This window comes from Macaca nemestrina, chromosome 15, assembly GCF_043159975.1.
Source record: "Macaca nemestrina isolate mMacNem1 chromosome 15, mMacNem.hap1, whole genome shotgun sequence".
In the NCBI taxonomy this organism is placed as follows: Eukaryota; Metazoa; Chordata; class Mammalia; order Primates; family Cercopithecidae; genus Macaca; species Macaca nemestrina.
The window spans coordinates 15,841,978-15,859,815 of NC_092139.1; the positions used below are offsets into that span (position 1 = coordinate 15,841,978).

Consider the following 17,838-nt stretch of genomic DNA (forward strand, 5'->3'; position numbering starts at 1 on the left):
GAACTGTTTTTGATTAGGGAAGAGGTGCCCAATTGTCTCCTCTCAACTTATGAAACTACTCTTTTACAGTTGCTAACAGCATGGGCTTTAACTGCGTGATCTTAGGCAAGTTAACCTCTCTGGTCCTCAATCTCTCTGTCCATAGAATAGGGACATAAACAGATTGCTGTGAGGTCTTACGTGAAATAATCCCTTAGCACAGTGCCTGGCCCACAGTAAACAAAAGCTTCGGTTGCTTGGCACAGATATACAAAGATTAAACCCCAACCAAATTAAAATTAGTGTTCTGAGGCAGGCAAACAGATGATCTGGGAGGGACTCAAAATCAGTGCTCACCCTTGGTTGCATTCTATGTATCTTGCAGCAAACTTCTCCATTAATCGGTCAATCTTTTGGGCTTCCCCAGGTAGGCGGAAACCTTCTAGGAATGTCCGCAGGGCTGAGACAAATTCTTTTTCACAGAAGTCAAGTTGGTCCACGTAGGCATACATCACCTCCTTGTTGAACCTTGTGCTATCTCCCAGAAAATCGCCTACTTGGGTCTAAAACATACACACTCACTTATATCTAGAAATTGTCAAATACAAACCCACAGCAAAACCCAGCAGCCGAAGGGTGGAGTCAGAATAGCCTGGCCCTAACTGCCCAGAATAGGCTGGACTGCTAAAAAAGATAGGGAACTCCCTGACCTGTCCACCCACCCACCCATTCCAGAAGCAGCCTGTCCTGCATGGATGAAGGAAGAGGAGGAGGCACAACAGACTTAAAATGGAGAGAATGATGGGGCACACTCAGGAGGTTAGTTGCAGACAGGCAGCCAGAAGAACTGTTTCCGGCAGTCAAGGAACACTTCCAGCTCTGATACTTTTCCAGCAAATATGCAGCCACTTGCTGGGAGGCTAGTTTATTCCCATCAAAGAGCTTTCTGCAACACTAGCCACAGGGATACGCAGGACTGCTGTAACCAGGGGGTGGACAATAGACAATGTACTCAGGGCCAGCCAATCTCGAGGTTAAAACTGGTGAGGGCTCACAATCACCTGACAGAACTCACATGCAAGTGCTACACCCCCAGCCTTACGGAATCCAGGCGCTCCTCCTGGTGCAGGAATTGGGCTATATCTTCAACTGACGTTCCCAGCATGCCCTGCTCCTGGAGAAACTGGATCCCCCTCTTGGGTTTCTTGTTGAACCTGTTTCAAGCAGAGATGGGACACAAGTTGCTTATTTCAAAATCTGGAGGATAGCAAAAGCTGGTATTTGAGATAAATTATAACAGAATACTATGAACATGCCATTACATATAAGCTAGCAAGGTCATGTCTGTACTGGCAGCTTTCCCAAATTCCGTCTTCAATTTCTGACCCAGCTACACCTGGTCAGAGTCTGCTGGTTGTCACCTCATATCCACTATCTCCTTCTCAACACTAACAGAACCCTACATGTTTAGTTGGGCACACCGCCACGTAGAATAAAAACAACATTTCCCTGCCTCCCTTAAATAAAGGATGGCCATGTGATAAACTTTCAGCCAGCGAGGCAGGAGCAGAAGTGGTGTGGGTGCTTCTAGGAAGGACCCTTAAACAAAGTCAACTCAGGTGGGAAGTCTGCTCTTTCCTCTTTTTGTTCTTTCCCTCCTCTTCTCCAGAATGTTTGTGGGATGGCTGGTACTCCAGCAGTCATCTTATACCATGAGACCACCCTCTCTGGCTAAGTATGGTGAAGCAGACAGATAAAAGGAGCCTGGATCTATGATGTCCTTAAGAGCCACCGTAGCAGCCTTAGACTGTCTGCTTTTGGATTTCCTTGAGAGAGAAATACAAAGTTAAGCATGTTATTTTGTATTTATTTTTTTTCTTTCTCTACTTTTTTTGCTTTTGTTTTTGTTTTTTTAATTTAAGAGACAGGGTCTCACTGTGTTGACCAGGCTGGTCTGGAACTCCAAGTGATCCTCCCACCTTGGCCTCCCAAAGTGCTGGGATAACGGGCGTGAGCCACCATGCCCATTCTATTTTTTATTTCCTGTTAAAGGAAGGCAAAGCTAACCAATGTATAGACTCAACTTATTATTTACCAGGCCTGAGCTGCAGGGTGATATTCATGGGTAAGCACAAACTGGCAAGCATCATGAAAGACACGAATGGGGCAAGGAAGGAAATTAACTTGGGACCTGTTTAGATAGTGCAGTTGCTACAGGCCTCTGAGGAAGAGATGTTTTACCAAGTCTGAGGGATGAAAAGAGGCAAGAGAATTTTAAGCAGAAGGCACCATGGTGAAAAGAGCTGGAGGTGTTCAATGGACTGAAAATACATTGTGTGACTCAAGGGAATTGGCAGATGAGATCAGCAACGGAGGCCAGAGGCTGGGTCAGGCCACGATACAGAACAGGAAACCTTGAATGACTTAGGCAGGAGAGTGATAAGACTTGATTTATGTTTTAAAAAGATTAGCTGCTGTGGGCAGAATACACTGGAGGGAGGTGGGGTGGTGACAGCAGAAATGAGAAGATGAAACATGTCAGTTAATAAGTGAGTACTGTAACTTCAACTCTTAAGTTCAATTTACTAAGTTAACTAATCATTCACAAGTTGGAATATATGATTGTGTATGTGTTGATGTGTGTAAAAGACTGGAAAGAAACACATAAAAATTTACCAATGATTGTGATGATGACGCTGTGGTTATATGGGAGAATGTCCTTTATTTTTCAAAGAGATTTGGTTAAGGTCTCATGATGGCTACCAATCACTTTGAAATGGTTCAGAAAAATATACACATAAATAAAACAAGTAAGATTCCGTTCCAAGATGGCCGAATAGGAACAGCTCCGGTCTGCAGCTCCCAGCATGATCAACGCAGAAGATGGTGATTTCTGCATTTCCAACTCAGGTGCCTGGTTCATCTCACTGGGACTGGTTAGACAGTGGGTGCAGCCCACAGAGGGCGAGCTGAAGCAGGGTGGGGCATCGCCTCACTCAGGAAGCGCCAGGGGTCGGGGGATTTCCCGCTCCTAGCCAAAGGAAGCCGTGACAGACCATACCTGGAAAATCGGGACATTCCTGCCCAAATACTGCGCTTTTCCAATGGTCTTGGCAAACGGCACACCAGGAGATTATATCCCCTGCCTGGCTCGGCAGGTCCCACGCCCACGGAGCCTTGCTCACTGCTAGCTCAGCAGTCTGAGATCAACCTGTGAGGCAGCAGCCTGGCAGGGTGACGGTCGTCCATCATTGCTGAGGCCTGAGTACGTAAACAAAGCAGCCAGCAAAGCTCGAACTGGGCAGAGCCCACCACAGCTCTGCAGGGCTGCTGCCTCTGTAGACTCTACCTCTGTGGGCAGGGCATAGCGAACAAAAGGCAGCAGAAACTTCTACAGACTTAAACATCCCTGTCTGACAGCTCTGAAGAGAGCAGTGGTTATCCAAGTATGGTGTTTGAGCTCTGAGAACAGACAGACTGCCTCCTCAAGTGTGTCCCTGACCCCCATGTAGCCTAACTGGGAGACACCTCCCAGTAGAGGCTGACTGACACCTCATACAGGTGGGTGCCCCTCTGGGACACAGCTTCCAGAGGAAGGATCAGGCAGCAATATTTGCTGTTCTGCAGCCTCTGCTGGTGATACTCAGGCAAACAGGGTCTGGAGTGGACCTCCAGCAAACTCCAACAGACCTGCAGCTAAGGGACCTGACTGTTAGAAGGAAAACTTAACAAACAGAAAGGAATAGCATCAACATCAACAAAAAGGACATTCACACCAAAACCCCATCTGTAGGTCACCAGTATCAAAGACCAAAAGTAGATAAAATCACAAAGATGGGGAGAAATCAGAGCAGAAAAGCTGAAAATTCTGAAAACCAGAACACCTCTTTTCCTCCAAAGGACTGCAATTGCTCCCCAGCAATGTTTCAGAACAAAACTGGATGGAAAATGACTTTGACGAGCTGCCAGAAGTAGGCTTCAGAAAGTTGGTAATAACAAACTTCTCCGAGCTAAAGGAGGATGCTCAAGCCCATCACAAGGAAGCTAAGAACCCTGAAAAAAGATTAGACAAATGGCTAACTAGAATAAACAGTATAGAGAAGATCTTAAATGACCTGATGGAGCTGAAAAGCATGGCATGAGAACTACGTGATGCATGCACAAGCTTCAATAGCTGATTTGATCAAGTGGAAGAAAGAGTATCAGTGACTGAAGATCAAATTAATGAAATAAGGAGAGAAGAGAAGTTTAGAGAAAAAAGAGTAAAAAGAAACAAAGCCTCCAAGAAATATGGGACTATGTGAAAAGACCAAATCTACATTTGATTGGTGTACCTGAAAGTGACAGGGAGAATGGAATCAAGTTGGAAAACACTCTTCAGGATATTATCCAGGAGAACTTCCCCAACCTAGCAAGGCAGGTCAACTTTCAAATTCAGGAAATACAGAGAACACCACAACGATACTCCTAGAGAAGAGCAACTCCAAGACACACAATTGTCAGATTCATCAAGGTTGAAATGAAGGAAAAAATGGTAAGGGCAGCCAGAGAGAAAGGTTGGGTTACCCACAAAGAGGAGCCCATCGGACTAATAGCGGATCTCTTGGCAGAAACTCTACAAGCCAGAAGAGAGTGGGGGTCAATATTCAACATTCTTAAAGAAAAGAACTTTCAACCCAGAATTTCATATCCAGCCAAACTAAGCTTCATAAGTGAAGGAGAAATAAAATCCTTCGGACAAGTAAATGCTGAAAGATTTTGTCACCACCAGGCCTGCCTTACAAGAGCTCCTGAAGGAAGCACTAAACATGGAAAGGAACAACTGGTACCAGTCACTGCAAAAGCATGCCAAAGTATAAAGACCATCGATACTAGGAAGAAACTGCATCAACTAACAGGCAAAATAACCAGCTAACATCATAATGACAGGATCAAATTCACGCACAACAATATTAACCTTAAATGTAAGTGGGCTAAATGCCCCAATTAAAAGACACAGACTGGCAAATTGGATAGAGTCAAGACCCATCAGTGTACTATCTTCAGGAGACCCATCTCACATGCAGAGACACACAGAGGCTCAAAATATAGGGATGGAGGAAGATCCATCAAGCAAATGGAAAGCAAAAAAAGCAGAGGTTGCAATCCTAGTCTCTGATAAAACAGACCTTAAACCAACAAAGATCAAAAGAGACAAAGAAGGCCATTACATAATGGTAAAGGGATCAATTTAACAAGAAGAGCTAACTATCCTAAATATATATGCACCCAATACAGGAGTACCTAGATTCATAAAGCAAGTCCTTAGAGACTACAAAGAGACTTAGACTCCCACACAATAATAATGAGAGACTTTAACACCCCTCTGTCAATATTATACATACCAACAAGACAGAAAGTTAACAAGGATATCCAGGAATTGAACTCAGCTCTGCACCAAGCGGACCTAACAGACACCTACAGAACTCTCCACCCCAAATCAACAGAATATACCTTTTTCTCAGCACCACATCGCACTTATTCCAAAACTGACCACATAGTTGTAAATGTAAAATAATAGAAATCACAACAAACTGTCTCTCAGACCACAGTGCAATCAAATTAGAACTCAGGAGTAAGAAACTCACTCAAAACCACACAACTACATGGCAACTGGACAAACTGCTCCTGAATGACTACTGGGTAAATAACGAAATGAAGGCAGAAATAAAGATGTTATTTGAAACCAATGACAACAAAGACACAACGTACCAGAGTCTCTGGACACATTTAAAGTAGTGTGTAGAGGGAAATTTATAGCACTAAATGCCCACAAGAGAAAGTAGAAAAGATCTAAAACTGACACCCTAACTCACAGTTAAAAGAACTAGAGAAGCAAAAGCAAACAAATTCAAAAGCTAGCAGAAGGCAAGAAATAACTAAGATTAGAGCAGAACTAAAGGAGATAGAGACACAAAAACCCTTCAAAAAAATCAGTGAATCCAGGAGCTGTTTTTTCAAAAAAGATCAACAAAATTGATAGACTGCTAGCAAGACTAATAAAGAAGAAAAGAGAGAAGAATCAAATAGATGCAATAAAAAATGATAAAGGGGATATCACCACTGATTCCACAGAAATACAAACTACCATGACAGAATACTATAAACACCTCTATGCAAATAAACTAGAAAATCTAGAAGAAATGGATAAGTTCCTGGACACATACACCCTTCCAAGACTAAACCAGGAAGAAGCTGAATCTCTGAAGAGACCAATAACAGGCTCTGAAATTGAGGCAATAATTAATAGCCTACCAACCAAAAAAAGTGCAAGACCAGATGGATTCACAGCCGAATTCTACCAGAGGTACAAAGAGAAGCTGGTACCATTCCTTCTGAAACTATTCCAATCAACAGAAAAAGACGGAATCCTCCCTAACTCATTTTATGAGGCCAACATCATCCTGATACCACAGCCTGGCAGACAAAACAAAAAAAGAGAATTTTAGACGAATATCCCTGATGAACATCAATGCGAAAATCCTCAATAAAATACTGGCAAATCGAATCCAGCAGCACATCAAAAAGCTTATCCACCATGATCAAGTCGGCTTCATCCCTGGGATGCAAGGCTAGCTCAACATATGCAAATCAATAAATGTAATCCATCACATAAACAGAACCAACGACAAAAACCACGATTATCTCGATAGATGCAGAAAATTTTGCCTTTGACAAAATTCAACAGCCCTTCGTGCTAAAAACTCTCAATAAACTAGGTACCAATGGGATGTATCTCAAAATAATAAGAGCTATTTATGACAAACCCACAGCCAGTTATCATACTGAATGGGCAAAAACTGGAAGTATTCCCTTTGAAAACTAGCACAAGACAGGGATGCACTCTCTCACCACTCCTATGCAACATAGTGTTGGAAGTTCTGGCAAGGGCAATCAGGTAAGAGAAAGAAATAAAGGGTATTCAATTAGGAAAAGAGGAAGTCAAATTGTCCCAGTTTGCAGATAACATGATTGTATGTTTAGAAAACCCCATTGTCTCAGCCCAAAATCTCCTTAAGCTGATAAGCAACTTCAGCAAAGTCTTAGGATATAAAATCAATGTGCAAAAATCAAAAGCATTCCTTTACACCAATAAGAGATAAACAGAGAGCCAAATCGTGAGTGAACTCCCATTCACAATTGCTAGAAAGAGAATAAAATACCTAGGAATCCAACTTACAAGGGATGTGAAGGACCTCTTCAAGGAGAACTACAAACCACTGCTCAACGAAATAAAAGAGGACACAAACAAATGGAAGAACATTCCATGCTCATGGATAGGAAGAATCAATATCATGAAAATGGCCATACCGCCCAAGGTAATAGATTAAATGCCATCCCCATCAAGCTACCAATGACTTTCTTCACAGAATTGGAAAAAACTACTTTAAAGTTCACATGGAACCGAAAAAGAGCCCGCATTGCCAAGATAATCCTAAGCAAAAAAAACAAAGCTGGAGGCATCACACTATCTGACTTCAAACTATACTACAAGGCTACAGTAACCAAAACAGTGTGGTATTGGTGCCAAAGCAAAGAGATAGACCAATGGAACAGAACAGAGGCCTCAGAAGTAACACCAACATCTACAGCCATCTGATCTTTGACAAACCTGAGAAAAACAAGAAATGGGGAAAGGATTCCCTATTTAATAAATGGTGCTGGGAAAACTGGCTAGCCATATGTAGAAAGCTGAAACTGGATCCCTTCCTTACACCTTATACAAAAATTAATTCAAGATGGATTCAAGACTTAAATGTTACACCTAAAACCATAAAAACCCTAGAAGAAAACCTAGGCAATACCATTCAGGACATAGGCATGGGCAAGGACTTCATGACTAAAACACCAAAAGCAACGGCAACAAAAGCCAAAACAGACAAATGGGATCTAATTAAACTAAAGAGCTTCTGCACAGCAAAAGAAACTACCATCAGAGTGAACAGGCAACCTACAGAATGGGGGAAATTCTTGCAATCTACCCATCTGACAAAGGGCTAATATCCAGAATCTACAAAGAACTTAAACAAATTTACAAGGAAAAAAACAAGCAACCCCATCAAAAAGTGGGCAAAGGATATGAACAGACACTTCTCAAAAGAAGACATTTATGCAGCCAACAGACACATGAAAAAATGCTCATCATCACTGGTCATCAGAGAAATGCAAATCCAAATCACAATGAGATACCATCTCAAACCAGTTAGAATGGCGATCATTAACAAGTCAGGAAACAACAGATGCTGGAGAGGATGTGGAGAAATAGGAACACTTTTACACTGTTGGTGGGAGTGTAAACTAGTCCAACCACTGTGGAAGACAGTGTGGCGACTCCTCAAGGATCTAGAAATAGAAATACCATTTGACCCAGCAATCCCATTATTGGGTATATACCCAAAGGATTATAAATCATGCTACTATAAAGACACATGCACACATATGTTTATTGTGGCACTATTCACAGTAGCAAAAACTTGGAACCAACCCAAATGTCCATCAATGACATACTGGATTAAGAAAATGTGGCACATATACACCATGGAATACTATGCATCTATAAGCAAGGATGAGTTCATGTCCTTTGCAGGGACATGGATGAAGCTGGAAACCATCATTCTGAGCAAACTATCACAAGGACAGAAAACCAAACACTGCATGTTTTCACTGATAGGTGGGTACTGAACAATGAGAACACTTGGACACAGGGCGGGGAATATCACACATAGGGGGCCTGTCGCGGGGTGGGGCGCAGGGGGAGGGACAGCATTAGAAATACCTAATGTAAATGATGAGTTAATGGGTGCAGCAAACCAACATGGCACATGTATACCTACGTAACAAACCTGCAAGTTGTGCATATATACCCTAGAACTTAAAATATAAGAAAATAAAATAAAATAACACACCTAAAAAAAAATAAGACAAACGGTAATTTTTTGCTAAGTTGAAATTTTTCATAATATACAGTTGAAAAAAAATGCACCAATGGTGATTTCCTCAGGCAGTAATTTTTTTGACACAGAGTCTCTGTTGCCCAGGCTGGAGTGCAGTGGCGCGATCTCAGCTCACTGCAAGCTTCACCTCCTGGGTTCATGCCATTCTCCTGCCTCAGCCTCCTGAGTAGCTGGGACTATAGGCACCCACCATCACGCCCAGCTAATTTTTTGTATTTTTAGTAGAGACGGGGTTTCACCGTGTTAGCCAGGATGGTCTCGATCTTTTGACCCCGTGATCCGCCCACCTTGGCCTCCCAAAGTGCTGGGATTACAGGCATGAGCCACTGCGCCGGGCCATCTCGGGCAGTAATTTTATGAGTGATTTTTACATTATTACTTTATACTTTTCTGTATTTTCTAAATAGGTTTTATTATTTTCATTAGAAAGGGGGGAAAAAAGGCTGCATCAACCACACAAAGGTATTAAAGTTTTCTCTGTCTCTGTGCACAGACACACACACATACGCTCATTCACTGATTGCCTGGCTCAATCAGGCTCAGCCACAAGTGCCAGCATCAGCCTTTTTGTAAACAGGCATTTCCTTTTCAGGAATCAGTCCCAGGTTCCCAGAGAAAATATGGCTTTGCTAGAATCCCTGCTAGTTAACAGCAGCCACACTCACAGCTCGATGCCGTGTTCGATGATTTCTTTTTGTTGCTTGATGACCTCAAATTGCTCGGGGTCATCCTGAACAGTTGTCTGGGTCCCTGAGGACACTGTGGACTCCATGGATGTCACACTACACCGTCTCGCCATGTCAAGGCCTTTCCCATCCCCCATTTCCTGATCCATGAGCCTCTCCTGACCTGCAGAGAAGTAAAAGTAAAGGAAGCCAAATAAGCAGGTGGGGGACAGACATAGCCGAGCTAGGTCTGGCTGCATGGCTCCCTTTCCCAGACCTGTAATAGCAACAACTCTATACCATAAAGATTATAAGCATGAAACCTTAGTATCTGATACTTTACTTAAAAACTTGTTTCCTCATGGAACTTGATGAGCTAATTCTTTTTTTTTTTTTTGAGATGGAGTCTCACACTGTCGTCCTGGCTGGAGTGCAGTGGCGCAATCTCGGCTCACTGCAACCTCCGCCTTGCAGGTTCAAGTGATTCTCCCGCGTCAGCCTCCAGAGTAGCTGGGATTACAGGCGCCCACCACCATACCCAGCTAATTTTTTGTATTTTTAATAGAGACAGGGTTTCACTATGTTGTTCAGGCTGGTCTTCAATGCCTCATCTCGTGATCTACCACCCTCGGCCTCCCAAAGTGCTGGGGTTATAGGCATGAGCCACCACACCAGGCCTTGATGAGCTAATTCTAAAATTCACATGAAAGTGTAAAAAAGGCAAAATAACGAGCAAGACAACTTAAAGAACAATGAATAGGAGGACTTGCCCTACAAGATACCAAAAACAAGTGTGGTGTTGGTGTTAAAACAGACAAACAGAACAGAATAGAAAATCTAGAAAGAAGGCCAGGCACAATGGCTCACATCTGTAATCCCAGTGCTTTGGGAGGCTAAGGTGGGAGGACTGCTTGAGCCCAGGAGTTTAAGGCTGCAGTGAGCTACAACTGCACCACTGTACTCCAGCCTGGGTAATGGAAAGAGACCCTGTCTCTTTAAAAAAATTAAAATTCCAGAAACAGACTTACATACATAGGAACATTTGGTGTATCATAAAGGTGATGCTTTGAATCAGTGAGGGAATGAGCAACTATTAAAAAGGCACTGGAGCAACTGGCTCTGCATTTGAAACAATGAAGTTACAGCATAACTTCACACAACTCCAGATGCATTAAAAAGCAGAACTTTCAAAATAATATAGGTATTTAGCAAACCAAAAAGGCTTTTTCAATTCTAAAACAACTATACTAAGACAACTGTTCCCAGCAGTCACAGGAGCCTATTAGGAATGGAGGTGGGTATGGCAGCAACGCTGTCTCACCGAGGCTGGTCTGGTGGTTAGGATTCACATACAGGTCTTTGCTCCACTCCACCATGCACTTGAGAATGGACACGAGACACTCCAGGCCTTTCTTCCTCAGGCTGAGCTCCTAAGGGACGAAGTGACACAGGAAAGAGACTTAAGAGAAAAACAAAGAGAACAGACATCTATGAGGCTTTCTCGGACCCCAGTGAGGCTATGAGATAAATCACTGACAGTCAGTGCTATTAAGGATGAAACAAACCCAGAGCTAAGAAGTGACAAGTATCAAGGATACATTGCGAAAACCCTGGACATCTCTAAAGATGCTCATTATAAACACTCCAGCAGCAAAAATATGGGACATGTGTTTTCCTAAAATGAACAGCGTTATTTGGATTTTCAAAAGAAGTTTTCATTCATTGCTTGTGTGATTAAAAAAAAAACTTTAAATTTTATTATTATTTTTTTAATAACAAGGTCTTGGCCAGGCGCTGTGGTTCACGCCTGTAATCCTAGCACTTTGGGAGGCTGAGGCGGGGGGATCACCTGAGGTAAGGAGTTCAAGACCAGCCTGGACAAGATGGTGAAACCCCGTCTCTACTAAAAAGACAAAAATAAGCCGGGTGTGGTGGCAGCCACCTGTAATCCCTGCCACTCGGGAGGCTGAGGCAGGAGAATCACTTGAACCTGGGAGGTGGATGTTGCAGTGAGCTGAGATCATGCCACTGCACTCCAGCCTGGGTGACAGAGCGAGATTCTGTCTCCAAAAATAAAAATAAAAAAAAAATCACACACAAATAACAAGGTCTCAACCAGTGACTCTGAAAAAAAGGAGAAAAGAACCTTGAATTATGCTGCAAGTGACTCTGGATACAACATATCCCCTAAACACCCACAAATGCATTCCATTTTAAGGCTCACCCTTTAAGTAAATAAAAATACTGATTTTCAAAAATAAATAGCATTTTTTTTTTTTTTTTTTTTTTGAGACGGAGTCTCGCTCTGTAGCCCAGGCTGGAGTGCAGTGGCCGGATCTCAGCTCACTGCAAGCTCCGCCTCCCGGGTTCACGCCATTCTCCGGCCTCAGCCTCCCGAGTAGCTGGGACTACAGGCACCCGCCACCTCGCCCGGCTAGTTTTTTGTATTTCTTAGTAGAGACGGGGTTTCACCGTGTTAGCCAGGATGGTCTCGATCTCCTGACCTCGTGATCCACCCGTCTCGGCCTCCCAAAGTGCTGGGATTACAGGCTTGAGCCACCGCGCCCGGCCAGCATTCTTAAATAACAAGTTGAATATGAGTTGCAGATCATCTAAAAAAACTGCAAATATTTTAGATTCAAAACAGCATCTCGGACAGCACAGATTTCTGTGATTCTAATGACAACTATGACCATCTTTTAGGAAAAATGCCCATACACCAAAATTCCACACATAATTCCAAGGAGGTCGGAGACCCTCTGACCAGTTCATTCAGAAACCTAGAGTTAAGCATCCTATTTTCTTTGTAGGTGCTCTAATAAGGTATTCTGCTCCTAGCCAATCTCCTTTGCCTCTATTGCAGACTGGGATCCTGTTTTCCTTTGGAAGGGTGACTGAGAATGAATTTGCTTCCTACGGGTCTCAGCTCAAAGGTCACCTTCTAAGGGATACTACCCTAATGACTCCATTAAGAATTACAGCACCCCACCTCCAGCACTTCCTCTCTGCCGTCCCTGCTTTATTCTTCTCTGCAGACCTTATGATCATCTGAACTGACTTCTTTAATGTCGTTTTATGATGGCAGGAAATGTGAGAATACGTATGCCTGTTTTGTTCACTGCTGTATCAAGGACAGTGCCTGGCATGTGGTGGCACTCAATAAATGTTTATTGGAATGAATAAACTTTAATACAATTGAGTGTCCACAGTGTTTTTACCTGCAGAGGTGTCATTCCCAGCTCATGTCCACTTCTTCCCTGAGCAATTTTGGATAAATCATTTACAAGGCGCTCGAAAATGTTAGCAGCATTTAAATCACAGTCGTAGTTGACATAAATATCCACAACACACTGGGCATCTTGGAAAATAACATACAAGTATCAGAAATTCTGATCAAATAGCAGTTATGTTTTCTTATCAAACAAGATGTTTGCCAACAAATTTCCCCAGTGAACTACAGGCTCCAGTGGCCGCATCTCACTCAGGAAACACATGTTGGAAGTACTAGGAAGCTGGCAGAGAGGAGGTTGTTTTCAGGCCCGCTTCTGAGCAAACTGAAATCTCAGGCGGTTCATTCCACCCGTCCAAGGCTCACTTTTCTCATCAAGGAAGGGGCTAACAATTGCCTGATCCACCTCTTAAAGTTGTGTCACTCTTATAAAAATACATTAGATGCCAGACAAGCAGGATGCTTACTTTGAGGCCACACAATTGTATAGTGTAAGGTAAATCCACATTTACCATAGCACCCAATCAAAAATTGGCAGCACCAATATCTTAGGTCCTGTGACTAACAGTACTCAGCTTGTAGGTAATGTAACCAAGTGTTCCAGTTTGATGAGATTAGGGGGTTTCTGGGACATGAGACTTAGTGCTAAAACCAGGAAGTCCTTGGCAAACCAGCCTGAGTTGGTCATCCTCTAAAAAAGGAGAGGTGGGACAGGACTAGGTTAGAATTAGCCTTTTATTTCCAATCCTTCTTTAAAACTCTAAAAGGAGGAGTTAAAAGTCTTAATCTGAGCTTTGGCAAATTAAAGCATCAAAAGTCCAGTGGATGAGTGTCCCCAGGTGAAAATACCTGCACAGATCCTCGTCAGAGTCTGAATGACCATCCACCTGTGCTCAAAAGAACTTGTTGATGTTTCTAAAATGTTCAAGAAAATTTCTTTGAAAAAGACCTATATGACATAAAGACAAAGGAGGACACTAATTAACAGTTTCAACCAGGGCTCAAAACCTCCAAAGTCTTCAGAAGCCAACCCGATCCTGCAGTAAGTAAAGCACCCTGGGCAGGAGAGTGGAGTGCCCGCCCGGCTGGGCAGCGTCAGGACCCTGGCCTTGGTGGGGACGGCTGGCAGGGTAGGGGCCATCAGGGGAGCTGCCAAGTGGAAATGCAGGACCCATGTTGTGACTTTTTGGAGAGAAACCAGAAATCTGGAGTTTCATGTAAAATAGGATTTCTCAATTTGGCAACTAATCTAAATGATTTCAAACAATTTACAGACCAAACAGACATGTTTAAGGGGCGAGCCCAGCATATAGCCCATATCCTTTGGTTAAAATGAAAGGCACATAAGATCTGGGGGCAGTAACTTTTTTTTTTTTTTTTGAGACAGAGTCTCGCTCTGTTGCCCAGGCTGGAGTGCAGTGGCGCAATCTCAGCTCACTGTAAGCTCCGCCTCCTGGGTTCATGCCATTCTCCTGCCTCAGCCTCCTGAGTAGCTGGGACTACAGGCGCCCACCACCTCGCCCGGCTAATTTTTTTGTATTTTTAGTAAAAACAGTGTTTCACCATGTTAGCCAGGATGAGCTCAATCTGACCTCGTGATCCGCCCGCCTCAGCCTCCCAACGTGCTGGGATTACAGGCATGAGCCACTGTGCCCAGCCTGAGGGCAGTAACTTTTTATAAAAAGATACTCTCTTACTCATTTAAAAAGTTCTGATTTACTGGGGTGCCAGCTGATGAGTATGCCATTTACCCTCCCTGCCCTTGCCCACTCCTGAGTTCCGGATGGTAAGATATGAAACATTTTCACGAACCATTTTCCTAATGCTTAGTGTATAATATTAGCAGCATTCTCAACATTGAGTATTATTATTAATAATAGTAAACAATCAAATGAAAAAACTTTGGAGTCCATACCTCTATCTGCATTTTCAAGTGCATTTTAAAGTTTGAAAGAAGAGTAAGAAAAATGGCAAGAGACAGCTCAAAGACATCAGGCACTGAAGAGACGCCGTTTTTGGACAAGGCCACACAGAGATATTGCTTGATTGCATTGATGAACATCTCGTGAGTCCTAAATACGGGGCCAGCATTTTGTAACACAGAGAGGAGCAGCTGCAGGGAAACCACCTTGGAACGCAGCTCATGGGATCTGGCAAAGAAAATGAAAAACCATAACAGTGCTAAAAGAAAAAATGTCAAACAGTATGTTTCTTGAGAAGGCCTTGCTCCTCTACCAATGAGCAGAAGTTTAAAGAATTAATAGCACCTAAATGTCAGGAGAATCAGGGCAGATGGCATGAGGTGGGTCCTTCTGGAATTGCAGGCCCTTTGAGAACAAGAGCTGCCAATTCCTTTTTGTCTCTCTCCATCACAAAGTAGAGAATACAGCAGGAGCAAAGTGTCAACTGATTCTGGAGAGCAGGTTCTACAACTGCACTGAGAGAATCAATGACTTTACATCACTTGTGGGAGGCTGAGACACCTGGCTCACCCTATCTTAACACACCATGAAGACGGTGCTCTTTATCCACCTACCTCACAGCCCTCCCTCACCGCTGCCCATCCCTGAGTTCAGGTATGGTAAGAAATGGTACATTTTCATGAACTATTTTCTTAACACTTATTTTTATTTTTTAAAATTTACTGTTGCTCTGTTGCCCAGGCTAGAGTTCAGTGACACGATCTCGGCTCACTGCAACCTCTGCCTCTTGGGTTCAAGCGATTCTCTTGCCTCAGCCTCCTGAGTGGCTGGGATTACAGGTGCGTACCAGCACACCCAGCTAATTTTTGTATTTTTAGTAGAGATGGGGTTTTGTCTTGTTGGCCAGGCTGGTTTCAAACTCCTGGCCTCAAGTGATCCACCCACCTCGGCCTCCCAGAGTGTTGGGATTATAGGCGTGAGCCACCACACCTGGCCTATTTTCCTAATACCTATCATAGTATTAGCAGCATTCACAATAGATGAATTGAAGATTATTATTAATGACTAATGACAGGAACGACAGTGACAATTTATAAAGTACAAGGCCCCATGCTCAGGACAACACCGATATTTCATTTAATCAATCCTGTAAGATGATTTTCCATATTCCCATTTTTCAGATGAGGCTTGGTAAGACATATAACCAAGGAACTGCTCTCAGGTGGAGGAGCCAAGATCTAAATGCAGCTCTTTCTGGCTCTGAAGCCTCTGCTTTCTTCACTCCACAGCACTGACATCCTTGTAGTAGTTTGTTTACTATAAAGAAATGTTTGGCTTCCCTGTGTCCCAATCTGGGGCTTAGATCTGTATCGATGAAGCAGAGGTTTCCAAACACAACAGGGAACTGAGGTTTGCAGGTATCCTGTCCCTCCCCACCCCACATCAGGAGATTCAATCCTCTAGCTAGTAAAAATGTGCTTTTTATGTGTTCAACAAACAGACTGTTTTTAGCATTCATATGCCAAGAAAAGCAAAACTGGGCAAAATCTTGGTTGGTGGGGATACAGAGACAATTCAATATGAAAGGACTATAGAGAATGCATGAGTCTGAAAGTTGTAAAACCATTCCTGCACTTACACTGACAAAGAGACACAACACTGAAAATTCTTGGAACAAGGGGAGTATGAAACACAGTACCATGTGCTGCTGGATCATTGGATTGAAGATGGCCAAGAACTGCTGTCTGCTTACTTTGGGTCTGGAGGGCCTTCACCAAGGGGCTTCATGGACAGCTTGCACAGGGAGCGGAACACAAGGAAGGCATCCTTCTGCAGAACATGGGAGAACCTGGCAGCCACTTGATGTCCTTGTGCATCCGATTCCTAGGATTAGAAACAAACATTAGCAGGGTGTGGTGACGCGCACCTGTAGTCCTAGTTCCTCCGGAGGCTGAGGGAGGAGGATCCATTGAGCCCAAGAGGTCAAGGCTGCAGTAAGCCATGATGGCACTGCTGCACTCCACTCTGGGGAACATAGTAAGACCGTATCTCAAAAAATAAAAAGGGAGAGGACAAAACAAAAGTATAACTCTTATCAAAACTAAGAAATGTAATTATCTCATGGAAATTAAAATTCTTCTATTTAATAGGGAGACGAAGGATGTGGGGGAGGGGAGGATATGACAAAATAGGAGCTATGGAGGAGCCATCACAGCAATTCTACAACCTTGTTCCTTGTTCTTCAGAGTTGGTATGGGTGGTTTAAAATGAACCATGATCAAAAGTTAAGCTGTAAAAAAACCAAAACTAATACAGGTAATTACATTAGCTTGGGTAAGAAAGGTAGTTCTAAGAACACTATTGTAAGCCAGGTGCAATGGCTCACGCCTGTAATCCCAATACTTTGGGAGGCCAAGGCAGGCAGATCACTTGAAGTCAGGAGTTCCAGACCAACTTGGCCAACATGGTGAAACCTCGTCTCTACTAATCCCAGCTTCTTGGGAGGCTAAGACAGGAGAATCGCTTGAACCTGGGAGGTAAAGGTTGCAGTGAGCCGAGATCGCGGCACTGCACTCCAGCCTGGGTGACCAAAAAATAATAATAATAATAAAAATAAAAAAAAGAATACTGTTGCAGCTATTGCAGGATAAATGGGTAACAAAGGATAGGTATTACAAAATAAACTTTTTTCACCTAAAAAAAGGTAAATTACATTTAAAAACAAAACATAAAAATAAAATTTTTTGGCCAGACACGGTGGCTCACGCCTGTAATCCCAGCACTTTGGAAGGCTGAGGTGGGCAGATCACAAGGTTGGGAGATCGAGACCATCCTGGCTAAGATGGTGAAACCTCGTCTCTACTAAAAATACAAAAAATTAGCTGAGAGTGGTGGTGGGCGCCTATAGTCCCAGCTACTCAGGAGGCCGAGGCAGGAGAATGGCGTGAACCTGGGAGGCAGAGCTTGCAGTGAGCCGAGATTGCGCCACTGTACTCTAGCCTGGGCAACAGAGCGAGACTGCATCTCAAAAAAATAAATAAATAAAAATT

General features: G+C 43.2%; 1 protein-coding gene across 2 annotated transcripts in view; it reads right to left on the reverse strand.

Moving 5' to 3' along the window:
• LOC105470707 (ARF guanine nucleotide exchange factor 2) overlaps positions 1-17,838 on the reverse strand; it is a 115,662-nt gene that overhangs the window by 54,286 nt on the left and 43,538 nt on the right. For both annotated transcript variants that reach the window (XM_011722911.3, XM_011722910.3), the window contains exons 9-16: positions 16,542-16,672; positions 14,782-15,016; positions 13,716-13,815; positions 12,856-12,995; positions 10,959-11,067; positions 9,638-9,821; positions 1,082-1,193; positions 337-542 (exon numbers count right to left, since the gene is read on the reverse strand). In XM_011722911.3, coding sequence (XP_011721213.1) covers positions 337-542; positions 1,082-1,193; positions 9,638-9,821; positions 10,959-11,067; positions 12,856-12,995; positions 13,716-13,815; positions 14,782-15,016; positions 16,542-16,672 — 1,217 coding nt within the window. The remainder of the gene's footprint in view (positions 1-336; positions 543-1,081; positions 1,194-9,637; positions 9,822-10,958; positions 11,068-12,855; positions 12,996-13,715; positions 13,816-14,781; positions 15,017-16,541; positions 16,673-17,838) is intronic.